General features: G+C 39.4%; 1 protein-coding gene across 19 annotated transcripts in view; it reads left to right on the top strand.

Moving 5' to 3' along the window:
* The window catches only part of ARPP21 (cAMP regulated phosphoprotein 21), a 204,378-nt gene that overhangs the window by 159,349 nt on the left and 28,424 nt on the right, over positions 1-16,605 (top strand). For all 19 annotated transcript variants that reach the window (XM_074841812.1, XM_074841774.1, XM_074841794.1 and 16 more), the window contains one exon: positions 5,760-5,886. In XM_074841812.1, coding sequence (XP_074697913.1) covers positions 5,760-5,886 — 127 coding nt within the window. The remainder of the gene's footprint in view (positions 1-5,759; positions 5,887-16,605) is intronic.

The following is a 16,605-nucleotide window of genomic DNA, read 5'->3' as shown; positions in this document are numbered from 1 at the left end:
ATACCTTCTGGGTTTGCAGCAACTTTGATTATTTCACTGGGGAATAGTTTGTCCTCAGGGGGTGTGGAAAGGTGAGAAATTCAGTGCTGTCAGCTTCCTCTGCATCCGCTGCACCATGTGCATCGTTCATCTCTAGCTTGTCACTATTCCAAAAAATCCTTGTCAGATACCTGTGTGGAAGAGGGTGCTGCGGGGGTCAGTCCCTGCTGCCCATGTCCCTATACTGTGAAAGCACAGTGGCCTTGGTCTGCTGGGAGGGAGAGAGGACAGCAGCTCTCTGTGTCTGCATGCACAGATGGGAACTTCTGATCAATGTTTCAAGTTTTAATTAATTCTCTTCAGCCCTAGAACATGGCACGGTGGTTTGGATACTACTTGTAGCCCGTGTAGGGCAAATAGGGGATACCTCTTATAAAAAGATGAACAAAGCCTTGGGAAATGGTAGTTGCGATGCCCTAACAGCTCAGCTTTCTGTGCAGGACAGCTAAGACCCCAGCTCCCTGTCCTGCCCATGGCAAAACTTCACTGTGACAGTGGGTATTGGCAATCTGAATCACCCGTTGCTCTTTTGGGCTTAGATGCAATAGCAAGGCTGCTCTCAGATGCCAAATCAGGTGGTCTGAGGCAGGCTTAAAAAAGAAAAGAGCAATGAAGATGGCAATGCATGAAAAATGTTATGTGATGCATTAATCAATGCAATGCAATCAATGTAAAAGCACTTTTATATCTTAAATGTTGCTATTGAATTTATACCGGTAAAAAAGAGGCTTGACTCTAATGGCTAATTAGTTCCTGAAAATGTGTTGCTGATAAGGTTCAAATAGGTTGTCTGTGGTACACGGTATGCTGTTGGAAAATAACAGTGAAAACTTGGGTGGATGTCCTGTGAGTATGATCATTTCCTTTGGCACCTGAAAGCAGGAGAAGTAAATGCTCTCCAAGCCTACAAACCCAATGGTACTGCATTTCAATTATTAGCTTTTGCATTAAAGTTCAATTAAGTGTGGCTCTACAGCTGCTCTCCAAGCTTCTCTCTCCCAGTCTGTATCAAAGCAGAAACAGACTGAGTTTGAAATGCCTGTCATTTCAAACCTAAGTAGTGGTGAGAGGACCCCTTGAGTTTCTTTTGCTGCTTCTTTCATCACAGCTATTCCCCGACTTGACAAGGAAGTAATGATTTAATAACCTGAAAATAATGATCTGTTGTTCAACCAATTAAAAAAAAAATAAAAAAAACCCCCAACACCCAACTGTTAGTGTGGGTTTGCTGAAAAGGACTTCAAGCATCAAATGCCTGTTTGCTTTCTGTATCACAAATAGCAAACATACATCTTTACTTTCTTTTTTTTCTTCTGTTTTCAATTTTCTTCTCTTTCCGATGGTTCTTCTATAGCACTTAGGGACCCAGGCACTTCAACAAGGGTCCTCATTCGGTTTTTGCAGCACTTTTCAATGGTGCTTGTCATTGCTCTGCCTCTGCAATTGAAGAAATGGGAAAACTGCAAGTACTATGACAGGGGGAAAGGATATGCTCCTTTAAGTTATTTTCACCTCTGACTCATTCTTTCTGGGAGGTATACTGACAAAATAATGTCCAAGAATGAGATGGCATGAATTCTTGGAGAGTCTTGGAGAAGTAATACACATGTTGAGGGATTTTTCACCTGAATTAGTTGTGTCATCATTAATTTTAGCTGTCTCTTTGCAGAAACCCTCTCCTTAGAGACTCCATAGCTACCCTAAGACAGAATCTTTATTCATAACATGTCTCCTCTAGGAAACTTGTAATGAAGAAGGTTGGGTAATCACTGCAAGTGAGTGAGTCTTTCTTTAATGATCTCAGAAAATGATATTCAATGACATCCTACAGTTGTTGTACACAAGCCATTTTTTTTTTTACTGTTACTTCAATTCTTATGGGGGGGCGGAAGAAGAGAAAAATCCTTGAATAATGACTGACCCCAGTCAGTTAGATATTGGGAAGAGATGGTAGCTCCATGTGTCCATCCATCACTGCAGTTTCTGTTGTCTTCACTCCCATTTATGCAACTGTAGCTGTCATTAGCAATAGTGTCAGCATCACAAATGAAGGTGTTTGTCCAAACCTAACTGGATATCAGCAATGTCAAGAGAAGGTAGAATACCTGTCTGATAGCAGAATCGAGCTGTAAGTTAGTAGGGAGAGAGTTTAGGAAAGTATAATCACCCTGAAAGATGTGTGGAATTCTTTTCCTACCATGAGGAAATAAAACAACATACCTGTGAATTTAAGGGATGCTGTTAGAGAGCAGTCCAAGGGAGACCTGGCCTGGTAATGGGTTTCGAACTGTGTGTGGACAGAACAAAGCAGAAAGCCAATGCTGTATTGAGTCTCTGCCCATCATCTATAGACAAAGCACATTAGAAGGAGGAAAAAGTAATGCCTGTTCATGCCATTTCATAAGTATCTCTGAAGTGATGTGTCCAGTCCTGTTACAGTTTAAGTTAAATAAAGAAAATGCTGTATATGAGAGAAAAACCAGAATGTGTTGGAATGGTCAGTCTACAAACAAGGAAGATATTCACCTTCAAAATAAGAATATCCAAGGGGGTAAGGATCGTCTGTCAACTATTTCCATGGTAATTATTAAAGAGGGGGGATTTTGTTCACTGTCAAGGATTAAGATCAAGAAACTTTTTTTTTTTTTTTAGGATAACCATATAGCTGTGTTGGCATGCTTGTTAGTGCAGTGGAAACTTCCAGGTTCTGTAAACAAAATATGTTATACAAACAAAAGGTCCCAGATGGGAAAGCAATTCAAGTACAATTTGGTATGTCAGTAGGCTGCTACAGAAATGTAATGTTTTTTGTTGAAGAACACATAAGCAAAGGTGTTAGTAACACTGATGTAGTGAGAAACTAAAAAATTCAAGAGGGTCAGAGTAGACGTAAGTGATACTTGTTATCTCTGATCCATCTAATTCCACTGTTCACTAAAGTAATATCAGAAAGGACAAATAACATGTTTCAACTACTGACGCAGAGATGTACTCAAGAAAATGAGTAACCATCCACACCCCTCAACCACGAAAGACCTATTTTATCCATGTCTATATTTTACGCCAAGCCCATCTTTTAATATCCAATCTCTTAAAAAACAAAACAACCCCACCAAAAACCAAACCTCTTCTTTACAAGTCATGTGTGCATGATTACCAGCAAATTCATCCATTAATCTTTAAAAGTGAAATGATTTTTTTTTTTTTTTACCCAATACTCCTACTATTAACATTTTTCAGATTGATAGATTGCACTGTGATAAGCTTCTAAGTGGGGTATATTACAAATGTATTCCAATGAATTGAGAAAATGAGAGAGAGGAAGAAAACCCTTTGACTAGCTCTGAGGTGTTACTTGTGTGCTAAAAATAAATATGTTTCCAAATTATTCTGAATCCTTCAGTGTACGTGTATGGTTTTATGCTAGGCATGTTCAACTATAAACCTCACTTCAAAACTGATATTCTTTAGGCTATGTTTTAAAGTTAATACCTACAGAATCTTTCAACAAGAGAGAATTCACATTGTTCTCATATGCTCGTGTATTTTCAAATATCTAGGGGCTTGTCTGCACAAGGAAAATGAGGAAGTCGAGGGTAAATCAAATAAATTTAAATCCTTTAAGTGAGATTAAGCTGCTGCTAGGAGAAGTGAGAGTATTTCCACAGGGGTTTAATATCCTTTAATTTGTAGAATATGGTAATAGAAAATAAAGAATAGTTGAGAGGATGTCTATTCTGTTCCCCTGCTCCTAGGCAGGATCAACTACTTGCATTGACTTTACTTAGACTGAGTCTTCTTGCTTCTTTCAAGTCTCCTATTGTAGAGTCTTGCTGAGAGCCGTCGAGTTGCCACAAGATGAGTTTATCACACTAAACTTGCCTGATCCATGATTTACACTGCCATGATGTTTAAAGAATGATTTTGTACCTTAAATGTTTGGGTCAACTTTTCTATACCTTGTGGCTTTTTCTTTGCAAAGAAACAAATTCAGCATGTTTTTGTCCATTTTACAAAGACATTTTGCTTTTGTTACTTTAGTCTCTAACAAAACAAATGACTCCAGGGAAGGCTGTACCCATTAGGTGTCACTTGGTATTGTCTGGAGGGAGGACAGCTTGCAATGTTTTCCGATCAAAATATTATTGTTTTTCTGGTATTTGTTTGAATCTGGCTGATACTATCAGAGGGTGGGGGAAGAGATTTCCGTTGATTGAGAGAAAATTAATTACCTTGAAGAATGAATGGGTATTCAGCCTCTGATTGACAGGTGATATTGACTGACAGTCATTCTGGGGGATTTCACTTCACCAACGACACCAAGTCCAGCTTTGTTGATCCTGATACTTTTTCCACCACAGTTACCCATTCAGTAATCTTCCACTTGCCCAATTAGCCATCCATTTCTTGCCTAGTCTTTTGTATCTATGCATGTTCTTTCTCATCTGACATTGTCTCTAGGAAAATTTCTGATCTCTCTTATGATATATACTCTCTTAGCAGTATACAAAAGGATACAGTTACCTTTACTCTGCTAATACTTTAGGGGTGATCAAGTTGAATGAACTGTTCCAGGGACATTTCCTCCATGCAAATAAAACAGGCAAAAATAGTTCTTTTTTTTTGTATGAAAAAAACCAAAAGCATTTGGTATGACTCTGTGCGTATGTATAAGTAGGATAAACGCTACACGCAAGGAGAAAAAAAAAATTGTATGATTTATAAAGAAATGCTGACAGATGTGGCAGAAATCACAAGAGAAACAATGTTCTCTCAAGCCTCTGTCCCTCTGCAGTTTGTTGATACTGTATGCTGCCAAAATCTGTCAGGTACTTACAGGATCCACCGCAGCTGAAAATAAAAAATACTGAGCGCTTTGAACTTGCCAAGGATCAGTTGAAAACTGTTTAGTTCAAATGTCTTGGTAACGGTGGTATAGCATGTAAAGGAAGAATCTTTAGCTCCAGTCACCCTCAAACGTCCATGTTCACCTAAGTGATAAGGTGATGTAGTACACATTGCTCTATAATGACAATAATAATAGAAAAAAGAAGCCCACCAGCAGAACTTGCTGACTCAATGCCTACCCTCAGCTCCTGCAAGAAAACTATGACTGTTTTTTGAACTGTTGTATTTGCACCAAGTGTGAGAGGGTCTTTACAGGGAAATGTTCTTGTAAGGAAGGATGTAGCTGTTAAACAAAAGTGTGAATTTAATAATCGCTTCTTGCGAGCGTTAAGGGCACACACTCCCATCTTTCCCTCTATCTTGCTTCTACATATTTTTACTCCAGGCCATTCTTTGCTTCAAATTGACTATTTTCTCCAGAGTTCATTTAATGGTTCACATGCTGTCTATATCTATTATGTTGATATGGAAGGTGTTGTCTGCATCCATTTTTCTGCAGCATTTAATATTCTAATGTGATTTCTTTGGTATATGCATGTAGCTTTTTATGCATTCTGTGTGGTTTTGTCTCTTTCAATTAAAATTATTTTTCTTCTGTTTCTTAAAGTATTTGAGAAGAAATTTGGGCACTGATAGCCTAGCAAAGCAGAAAGCAAGCAGCAGTTCTTGAAGAGACACAATGCACACCTCTCTTGATTAGTGTTACTACTAATATGCTTGGCTTCAACTCTTGCTTCCTTTCCAATTTTGTTTTATTTTGTAAATCTTTGAGCTTGGAGTTCGCAGTTAGCTGCTGTTCTCTTTCTTTGCAGATGCCAGTGTATTATTACCCATCTGGTCAGTACCCTACCTCAACAACTCAGCAGTACAGACCCATTGCCTCAGTTCAGTACAATGCACAGCGGAGTCAACAGATCCCACAGACTGCACAGCAAGCAGGTATTTACATCTGTCACTAGTTCCTTCAGCTGTTCACAGTACCTTTGCTGGTGAAACCTATGGGTTGTATTTTAATTTTGAATTTGAACAGCGGAGGAGAAAGCTGGTCACTGTTCTGTTTTTGAAAGTACAGTGAAAATTCACAAATTGAGAAACGCTTTGCTTGGAGGAATGGAAGAGTGGAGGTTGCATTCTTCATCACTGCTGTCCTGCACACAGGGCCGTGTCCTCAGTATCCGTGCTCCATGTGATGGGCACAGAGAGCCAGGAGGGAACTGGTGTGAGCAGTCACATTGCATGTTTAAACCAACCGTTGCCGTTTGTCCCTCATCATGCAAAGCCCCCAGACGTTTGTAAGACTCTACACAGTGGCCAGGTTTGCAGTGATACAGAAGGGGCCAGCCATGCTCCAGCACCTTCTGCTTTCCCTGAGCCTGAGGAGCAGCGAGGTGGTTCATGTGGTTGACGCCCATGGGGACCAGCTCCCCACAGCGATGTGCAGCTGGAAGGGGGGCCGTTACACTGTAAGAGAGTGAGTAGCAGGTCTCACAGTGAACCGGTCTCTTTTCCTGCTGTGTCATGCCACTCCTGATAACACCGGAGTAAGAGGGATGTAGGCAGAGTTGGGCTGGTGTGTGTTGGGGGAGGGCTGGGGTTGTGCTTGTGAAGGGGTCCTTGAATTTCAAAGGAATAAACAGTTCTTCTGGGTTTGGAGATTTTTTTTTTTAAAGCTGTTGATTGTCTGTTTCTTTAGTGCACACCTCCCCTCGTAGGGTGTCTCAAACAGTAACTCCAAGGTGTATGGGAGGGTGTTGTTTCCTGGTAGGCTTGCAATTACAGATGTGCCAGATAGGACAAAGCATTCATCATTCTGTCTGGGTTTGGCAGAAACCCTTCTGAATGGCAAAGCAGGTTCCCTGCAAAGGCATTGATACAGAATTCTTTTAAGATGAAAGTCAAGAGCCCAGACATGAGACACAAACAAGACTTATGGGATCATCCAGCCCATCAACCCGTCTCTGTAATGTGACTGCTAGCAATTTTGTTCACACTCTCTCAGGCGCTCAGGGGAACAAGGACACAGCAAACACAGCTATAACTAAGCAGTTGATTACTTTTTTTTTTTTTTTAAGCTGTTCTATGTTCTAATAAAATTGGTGGTGTTTTGGTTGGTGTTTGCAGTGGCTGACTGTATCTGCTTTCATACCTTTGTATTTATACATTCCTGAGAGAGAAGAGGGTGAAATATTGCACAAAGGTCATCTGTCTCCTCTAGCTTTTCCTGCCATGACAGTCTGGTACCAAATTTATTATCTCTATATAGTGGGTCTTTGAACCAAAGTGCAAATCAACTTAGATGACATTATCTGGGTCTACTGTGTTGTTATAAAACCATATTTATCAGTTTAATGCTACATCCATAGCATAGTGAAGATTATGGTAAATGAAGTGCACAAGAGGTGGTCTGAAGCACTTGAGTGATGTTCTGGAGAAGATCCAGCTATTTGATCTTGAGGAAATCCTAGTTTTAGAACATATAGCTACATTGTAGCACAGGAGCTGTTATGTTTGAGTACAGACAATGCAGAGATGCAAATGCTAATTTTGTTTCTGTGTTTACTGCATCGTTTTCCTTACATGTTTGGAAAACATGAGTCAAGGAGTTTGTGTAAAATCTCTAGCGCGTCAGTATTTTCCTGCAATTCGCTCTTTCAGCTGCCTGCTCAGTTGGAAACATTATTCTTATGTCTTGTTTAAAAATGAAAACATTGTGACTACAATTTAGACTCCCTGCTGTGGCGATGATTTTAAGCATTTAGCTATTCTCAGATCTTGAGACTTGGCTGAGAACAGATTCCTCAAGCTGGTTCATCTCTTTGGGCTCAATACATCCTTCCCATAGTCATCATCCGAGTGTGTGATAGGTGTGCCAGGAAGCAGCTTGCAGTTTCCTACACGTCTGTTCTTAGAGATGGTATAAGGATCATTCGAATTTATGTTCCACTACATCCCTTGGTATTGGAAAATACCTCTCTTTCCAAAATGTCATGTAATTTATACTAAAATAAAAGAGATATTAAAGTACAGGAAAGCATAATATTTATGCTACAGATTTATTGCAGGAGGTTCACTGTTAAGCACTGAGACACCAAAAAACCAAATGATTCAATGATGGTTTCAGGTGGTTTTGTGCCCAGTGTCGCTGCATCTGCTTTTCTTACCATCAGCCTCCCCACACACATATATTTTGCTCCTCACGTGTCCTGTGGCCTCAGCCCACCTGCAAAATCCTCATCTCTTTTGGCTCCTCTTCGATGCCCAGTAGCTGCTTGCTGGGCAGGAGACAGTGTTTTGCCACTGTGGCAGTTTGACTGGTGGCACCTAAACAGGGCAAATAACTGCTAGCTCGTACTGCTGCCTTTTGACAGTAGGGCAAGTGAGCTGGGATGTTCCTCTCCTCTTTTGAGCCACTGATTTTTATGAAACTTTAGAAATGTCATGTCTTTGCAGCTTTCATCTCTCCATCAAAAACGATAGAAATTAGACGATGAACTCAGAACATTACTCTGAGTGTTGTTTGAGGAAAACTGACAGAGTAATCACACTCATTTTTCCTTCAAAAACCAGTTTAAAAAAACCAAAACAGAAATACCAAAAAACCTTTTAAATCTTGCTAGAAACTTGTACATGACTGGGAAATAGCAATCAACAAGCGAGCATTTCAGACTGCAGTTTTGCTGCCCATGCAGACTTAGCTTCAGATCAGCGCGTGAGCAGGTTTTGAAGGAGCCAGGGATAACAAGGGGCAGGAAGATGAAGACGTAAAGGACAATAGCACTGGTGAAACAGAGTGCAGGTCAGGAATATTGTGGATGGGAAAGGGGAACAGATGGGAAGGAGGCAGATGAAAAGATGATTTCTGAAATTGTTTCCCCAAAGACCTTGCAACACTTGCTGCTGCTTTGGAGAGAGGATGGCTGTGGTGGAGGCAGGCCCGTGGGAGCCCGGGCTGTCTGCCTGTACCTGCTGGCTGGCTCATATGGCAGCGTGAACAGGGAAACAGCCTCAGCCTGGCAGCTCAGAAAATGTTTTATTAAAATAAAAAAGTTTGCCTGCTTGGAGGTGCTTATGGCAGCTTTCAAAGCAGCAGCAAGGAGTTCAAATCTTACTTTCCCCACTTAGGGCTGCAGAGGTCAAAGTTTGATCTAATGCCAGCAATTTGTTTTCATTTTTCTTAGAAAAGGTCTCTTCAGGAGCAGAGCGATATTGATGACTTTCACAGCAAACAGCTAAAGTAAAATGTCAGCACGGCATCTGTGGTGGCTAAGGGAGCCTGTACTCTCTTGTGGCTCTGGGAGGAGAGCAATATTAAGTTAAAATGGCTCCAGGGCAGGAAAAAAGATGAGCTCACCTAAAATTAGATTAGAACTCTGACAGCAATAAATCATTTGGAGAGAAGGATGAGAACTTTTTTGTGTGTTTATTTACCTTCTTTATTATTTTTCTTCCTTAAGTGCTGGCTTGTACAAGAACATAAGTGACCCATTTCTGGCAGAAGCCTGGTACAAAGAGAGTTGTCCATGAAGATTTTATAAAAACCTCTGCCATTTGAATTATGTTTGTTTCTGTTCAAGCCAAAATGTGATATCTGACAGCATGGTATCGTGGTCTGTAAACAGAAATACTTTTATTTCACTGAGATACGTGCCATTGTTGCTCCTCTTCATTCTGATTCTGCACCATTTTTGTGTCCAGTCCTGCACAATGCAAAGTTTTTCAAAGTGTTGCTGTTGAGTGGGGCCAGGGTCAAGCCAGTGTCTGTCACACCGTGGCATGCGTACGACATCATAGGTGGATTCTTAGGGTGTCTTCAGGCAGCTGTTCGTAAAACCAGCATGGTCATTTTTCAAACTATTTGTGTATGTTGATATTGCTCATTTCTGCACTCTATAACAGATGATATTTAAGATAACTGTGAAATGCCCAGTTCTGTACCACACAGAAGAAAATGTTATTTCTGTATTCTTATCTAGCAGTACTCTATAAATTGCACGTCTAGCATCATCAGTATTTCATTCTTTAGTAATTATCTCTGTATTGATAGTTTCGAAAGCTTTTAATCCTAGTTATTGTGCTTGAATAGAAAAATAGAGATCTATCGATGCTAAATCGGTAATGATTTGTATTTAATCGTGATAGAAGAAATCAGTAGTGTGTTATTTTATATTTGTGCCTCTGTATTTTATTTCATTATAGCAAGTGCTGTGCACTTCAAGGATTTTTCATCTTTAAAGTGCTTCATAAACATGAGCTGGATAAGTACATGAGTATTACTTTGGGATATGCAACTGTTCTTATTGCCATTCACAAATGAACAAGCTGCAACAAATTACATGATAGTTTCCTAGTCTGGTTCATTGTTGTATGTCTGCGTTATGTGTTCCAGATAATTTCAGAGTGCAACGGAAATTTTATCGATAAAATAATATTTTGATTCTTGTCTGGGCCTCGTTCTAAAAGGCAGTTAGTTTGGTTTATCACACAGTTGTAAGGTATGAATCTGTGGTGTGTGTTTTGCATCAGTAATGAAGATCATCTTTTGAGGAAATTCAAGCTAAGAACTACATTATTTGGTTTAAAAATCTTCCAGCCAAAAGTTTACACTATAATATTTCCAGAGAAAATAAGATGGTATTTGGCATAATTGAATGGTCTGTAATTCCTGCAATTAATGTAATGATTTTAGGATTTCTCATACATTTGAGAATCAACAAATGTTGCTGTTGTTTCAGTGCCCAGATAGCATGAGAAGGCTCAAATTGCATAGGAAATCTCTGCTTTTTCCTAAAAGCAGTATAGTTGGTTGCGTACAGTAGGCAAAGTCGTTATATGAGGAAAGTACATATCTGAACACTGTCTGGGTGTAGAATCCTTTCTTAATAAGCATACATGGATCTTCTGTAAACAGCAAATGTTTGTCTTGAAGGAAAGGTAATATTTCTGATGGAGTACTGTATTACTAGCCTTTACAGCTTCCAGTAAGGAGAAGGCGGTAATTGTCTCTTTAATGCATCTCTGAAACAAATTTTAAGCGAAGGCAAAATGTACCTTAACAAGAGTCCATAAATTTGTTTAGGTAGAAATCAGAGTCAAATTGACAATGAAATACTGAATTTTTGCTTAATTTAATCATTTAGGTGTCAGCATAATTGAAGAGTGTTATCTTCAAGTCTCTTTCATCCTCTTTGTCTTCTGAAAGCATTTGTCACTATAAACTGATACTGAGAGGGGAAAAAAATGGGGGAAGGAAAATGTGCAGCACTAAAAAATATTGGTTTGTTATCATGGTCATTAGAGAACCTTATAAAGAAAGATTGCTGCTTTCTACCTTCATTAGCAACCTGACAGGAGCTCGTGGTCCATGATAGATTTGTTTGCATAATTCTGTCTATAATTTCTGTGCTTATATAAACATAAACAACTTCAATTTTTAAGTATCTAATTATCTGAAGAAACTATTTCTCCAACGGTAATTGCTTACTGCACTACTGAAACAGATTTGTACTGAGGGTGTCCATCTGTGTTTAATACTATATTTTTTTCAGCAGATACTGCTGCTCCTGAAAAGCATTGCAAGGGGTGTGTGTCTCATTTTTACAGGGTCCTGACAGGAATGAGAGGGACAGAGCCCTACTGTTTTAGATACTTAAGTGTAGTGCTGCATTCATTAATGTTGATGTAAGGCTTTGAAATTCAGAAGCATTTTATGAAATAGTAGGGCCTGGTCAAGGAGTTTGCAGCAATTGCAGTAGGAGTATTCAAAATTGTGATCTTGAAGTGATCCACACTGATATTATTAGTTTCTGTCCAATTACTTTATGTTTAAGTTGCCCAGAAACTTAAAAGTTTTATATACAAGCACTTTCATTTGGACAGTACTGTCTCAGATGAAGAGAATCAGCGCTCCTGCTGCCAGCTGCCTTAGAGACTTCTGGTGGCTGTGCCATGGAAGTGCCTGTAGCAAACCTAGGGGACTGCTCTTCAGGCTTATGCTTTCCCCCCCCCCCCCCCCCCCGAAATCACACCTGGAGAAGAAGGAGCCCTAATTTTTTTTATTTAATTTTATGATCTGGTTCCAACTTGAGGCACTCCCATGGTATGAGAAACCCGGATGCCTTGGTCTGAGAGGGTTTTAGCCCGTGTTGTGCACTGCAGAGGTAGTGCTCACTAGGATCTCTGATCTTCAGGGTTGTTTTCCATCTTTCTTGCAGTGATTTCTTTAAAGGTGTGAAGGAACAGAGAATTAAGCGCATGAAAAAGAAGGGCATAAAGCAAGAAACTCGCTTAGTTCTGATTATATATTTTATGTTCTTTTTTTGCAAGTTTAAGGTCTTGCTTTTATAGTATTTCACTATTATATATGGTGAGTGGTTAAGATTAGCTCCAAGACCCAGGATTAGCTCCAAGACCCATCCACCTCCTCAGTGTTTCCTATTAACTACCCGCAGGGATTTTTCCCTGGATTTCATTCCTCTACTGCTGGAGAAGGATTCTGTGACTGAATATTGCATTCAAGACTTTTCAGAAGCTTACTGAGAGAGCCAAGACTGGGACTGAAAAGTTTAAATTTCTAGTCTTAGAAACTAAATCCTGTTGTCTTCTAACATTAAGCAATAGTGCTGCACCAGTACTGAACCAGTGTTCAGCTTTACAGAATATCTGTAATTTAAATTAATAGCAGAATTAATACTCTCACACTCCCTGCAGCATACTTGATTCTGAAAATTAAAAGGCAAAATCACTTTTGTCAAAAAGCTTTGTTCTTCGTCAAATGACTTGTTTAATTATTCAACATTCACACCAAGAGAGAGCAAATATTGAGGGAAGAGAACACCGGTAGGCTCAACAGCTGTAAGAGTCTTAAGACAGGCATTTATTTGTGGTTTTCTTTCAAGGCTTCTCAAGTTTTGAGAATTGACACTAATTAAAATCTAAGCCATTTCTGACAGTGTTCCTAGGGTTTCACACTAAAATACAGATTTTTTTAATTACTTTTTTTGTAGAGAATTAGTATGTGTTAATCTCATGTCAGCTAACGTACAGGAGCAAGCAGAGAGAGAAAAGATTTTGAACAGCATTGTGCAGTGGATAGGACTTCAAAATAGCCTCTGTAAAAATTGCAGAGGCCACGCTAAGAGTAGGGAGCGCTCTAAAGTATTCAACAATGTCTACAAAGAATCTTTGTATTTCCGTCTTTTCTTTGCAAAAAAGAATCATACATCATCTCTATTGCTAATTCTGTGTTGGATCAATGCACAGTGGTCCGACTTCTTGTGATGGAATTTTCCAACACTGAATAATTGAGAGGTTTATATTGTAGTCCTTGAGAGCAAAGACAGATTTCATCTTTTCATTTTTTTAAATTTTTTAAATTTTTTCTTTTCCAATACCATCCTGCCATTGCTAGAACTAGTGGAGCCCCACCATTGACAGAAATGCTAGAAGGCCTCTCTGGAGGGGCAGAGGCCATCTCCAGCTCCACTTCAGGTATGCTGCTCACAGTAGGTCTATAGGCTGTGGGGCTCAGTTTTGTAACTTTCCTGCAGATGAGAGCATTCAACGGGATGGAAAAGTACAGGAGGGCTTTAGGGTCTAAGCTAGTAATTGAAGAAATACTCCGAATGTACGGCAAAGATCTGCACTGCAGAGGGTGGGGCGGGTGGGAAAACTGTTTTGCCTTACAGTTGCTATTGATTGAGAATTTAAGAATCGAGCACACTTTGCAGTTGTAAAACTTAATAGAACATATTTAGATTGAACTTAATAGAACTTATTTAGATTGGGATGTGGCAGAAGAAATGCATGTGAGTATGAGCTGCCTGGAAGAAGGGTCGCAGCATGTGTTCAGTGTTTAGGGCAGAGGAACTCAAGAACAATGTCCCAGTAACTGAAGCGGTGTTCTGCTGACCAGCCCTGGTATGTAAAACAGTCCCAGTGCCTTTACCTGAATTTTATTCAACCTTTGTTACAGTCAGTTATTGTTTGCCTAAACTGTCTGCAGAAGCAGCATCCCTCCCCAGTTGCAAGGACGTTTTCATTTTGACCACCAACATTAGATGTATAGAATGTATGCAAGTGAGCAATTGTCTTAATTTCTCTTTTGTTTGTTTGCAAGTGAAATAAGACTGGTAGTGTGGTGTGTGAAGGAGGCAGCTCTTGAGTCTTCCCAAAGAATGGAACTGGTTTCCTTAGCAACAGGCAAGGATATGTGATACCTCTCCAAATAGTTCTTCACCTCTTCCCCAGGTCCTGCTCTCTGTTGCAGCTCGCTCATTATGCACCAGAGCAGATAGCATTCCTGCAGCATGAGCTAATTGTAATGCGTGATGGCTGGTAGCTGTCATTGGTATTGGACAGAAAATAAAAAAAATTGAATTTGCTGTCTGAGTGTCTGGTTCTAACAACAGCTTGATTATTTCTGTTATTACTAGTGATACATAGTCTCTGCTGAGGTTTCACTTCCAGTGGGTATCACTGGCATTTATCATTATGAATGATAAGGATAAGTGCAGGTTTTCTTGCTGCAGACTCTTGGTGAGGGTTCCTTCATGGCTGATAGGATGTAGACTGAGAAGGGAAAAGAGGTAATTCTTTACTCAGCCGTTGCTGTCAGTCTAAAGACCTAGCTGAAAATGTGAGTCATTTTATGTTAATTCACTCCAGAACTGACAAATAGAGGTTGGTTAATACTATTCAGAGCTTCTGCTTCTGTTTATGTGCTGGTGGCAAGACATGACTATATCCTCATCGGTAATGTTATTTTCAGGATGGAGCACACTACTCAATATGTTGAACTGAAATTCCTTTTTACACAGTGTTTTTTTAGAAGTTTGAATCCTTAACCCAACCATACCTGAATAATGGAAAGCTAGATAAGCTTTTATCCCAGTTTATCTGGAACAAGCTGAGATAAGAATTAATTTAACACAGATTTTCCTTCTGTATTTTTACATATTTAATTTTTATTTTCAGTGTAGTTCCCAGGATCCTAATGTCTTAATAACAAATACAGTCTTTTGAGTACTGTCATACAAGCACTTAAGAATAAGGAAAGGAAAAGAAACCATCTGTGCAGTAATGATTTTTGTACCATAGTCATACCAGGGAGCTACAGCTAGCCTTGAGAGCCCTCTGTGTGAAAAACTGTATATATAAATGTGAAGAGATTTTCTCTTTCACTCTTGGGACCCAGCATAGAGCTTGCATCCAGGGCTAAAAGAATATTAAGGTAGGCACTGTGGTGGCTGTCCAATTCAGGGCTCTTGTCCATCTCTAAAAAGTTCCGTAGACAGCTTATGTAAATCAGAAAAAGAAAGAAAAAGCTTTTACTGTGGCAGCTGTTCATTCATTCACTACCTGTAAACCATTGGGCACCCAAAGTTCCCACTGACTGCTTAAAACAATAAATAGCTTTTGGGATCATACATGTAGGATCCCTATGTGTCCTTTCTGTAATATCACTGCTTGGAATAATTAATGTTTTTGCAAGTGTTTGAATTTCTCATTATCTTCAGTCTTCTTGTTCCTTATATTCGCTTATACAATGAAAACCAACAACCATCATGAGAAGTGAGTAGTGGACTTTACCTGTAAATAACAGCAGTCTTTTGCATGTTTCTTTCTGAAACACCTCAGCTCTGTGGCATTACTTAAGAGGAGAAAAGAAAAAAAAAAAAAGCAGCCATTTCTGAGAAAGCAAATATTTAGGCTATATATATGTGTCCTTGCTCTTTTTGTCAGCCTGTGTTATCAAAACAATTTATTATATGCTTCAGCACTGTCCTCAAGGTTTCCAAGTAGCATGCTGGTAAAAGAGAACATCTTCAATAGCATCTGCTCAACAATGCTGCATTTCCAGTTTGCTCTTTGTTGAGAGCTACCTTTCATCAGGTCTGCAGGAGTGCAAAAGACTGGATTTTTACAGGTCCTACAAAGGAAGCTCCACAAATTAATTTTTTAAGGTTGCCAAGTACCACTTTATAGAATAAGCAAAAGAGGGGAAATGTATTAAATTATAAGAAGCAATGTGCTACTTCAAAATGATTGCTGCGTTAATAGTTTGTATCAAATGGCAATTTTAATTCTGTCTCTATTGGAGAAATAGAAAGCAGTTAATCTTTTGTAGCACATTGTGAAAAATAAGGGCTTAAACAGGATGTCAGTGAGGCTGTTCCTTCACTTAACCTTGAGCCGGGCAATAAATAATTATAAATGCAGCTACATCGCAAGGCAAAAGTAATTTGGTGAAATAGATTATCATCTAATGCAGGAATTAGAAATCGGAATTAGGCTTCCTGATGTTCTTTGTTCCAGAAAAGTATGAATTTGCCTGTGATTTGTGTGTAAAAGAGTGGAGCCGGTTTTACAAAGCACCTTTTATACCCAAGCTATCACCAAATGATTTGTATTGCAGTGCTGGCATAGGCAAATGCTCTTACATGCTCTCAGCTATAACTCACATAGAGGTTCTGATGATAGGACTTGTTTTATGGAGGGAGAAGGTGATGTCCAAGGTGCATGGGTGTATTAACATCTTTTGAATAGTTTCCTGCTCATCAGTGCTGCCTTCCACGAAATTCTCGGTGGTACCACATCATATAAAGTTTCTGCTCCATTGTGGTGAGCTGCTGAGAAGACTAAAGATAAGAGTCAGAGCTG

Source organism: Strix aluco, chromosome 1 (genome assembly GCF_031877795.1).
Source record: "Strix aluco isolate bStrAlu1 chromosome 1, bStrAlu1.hap1, whole genome shotgun sequence".
Lineage (NCBI taxonomy): Eukaryota > Metazoa > Chordata > Aves > Strigiformes > Strigidae > Strix > Strix aluco.
This window is presented reverse-complemented; position numbering and strand designations above follow the sequence as displayed.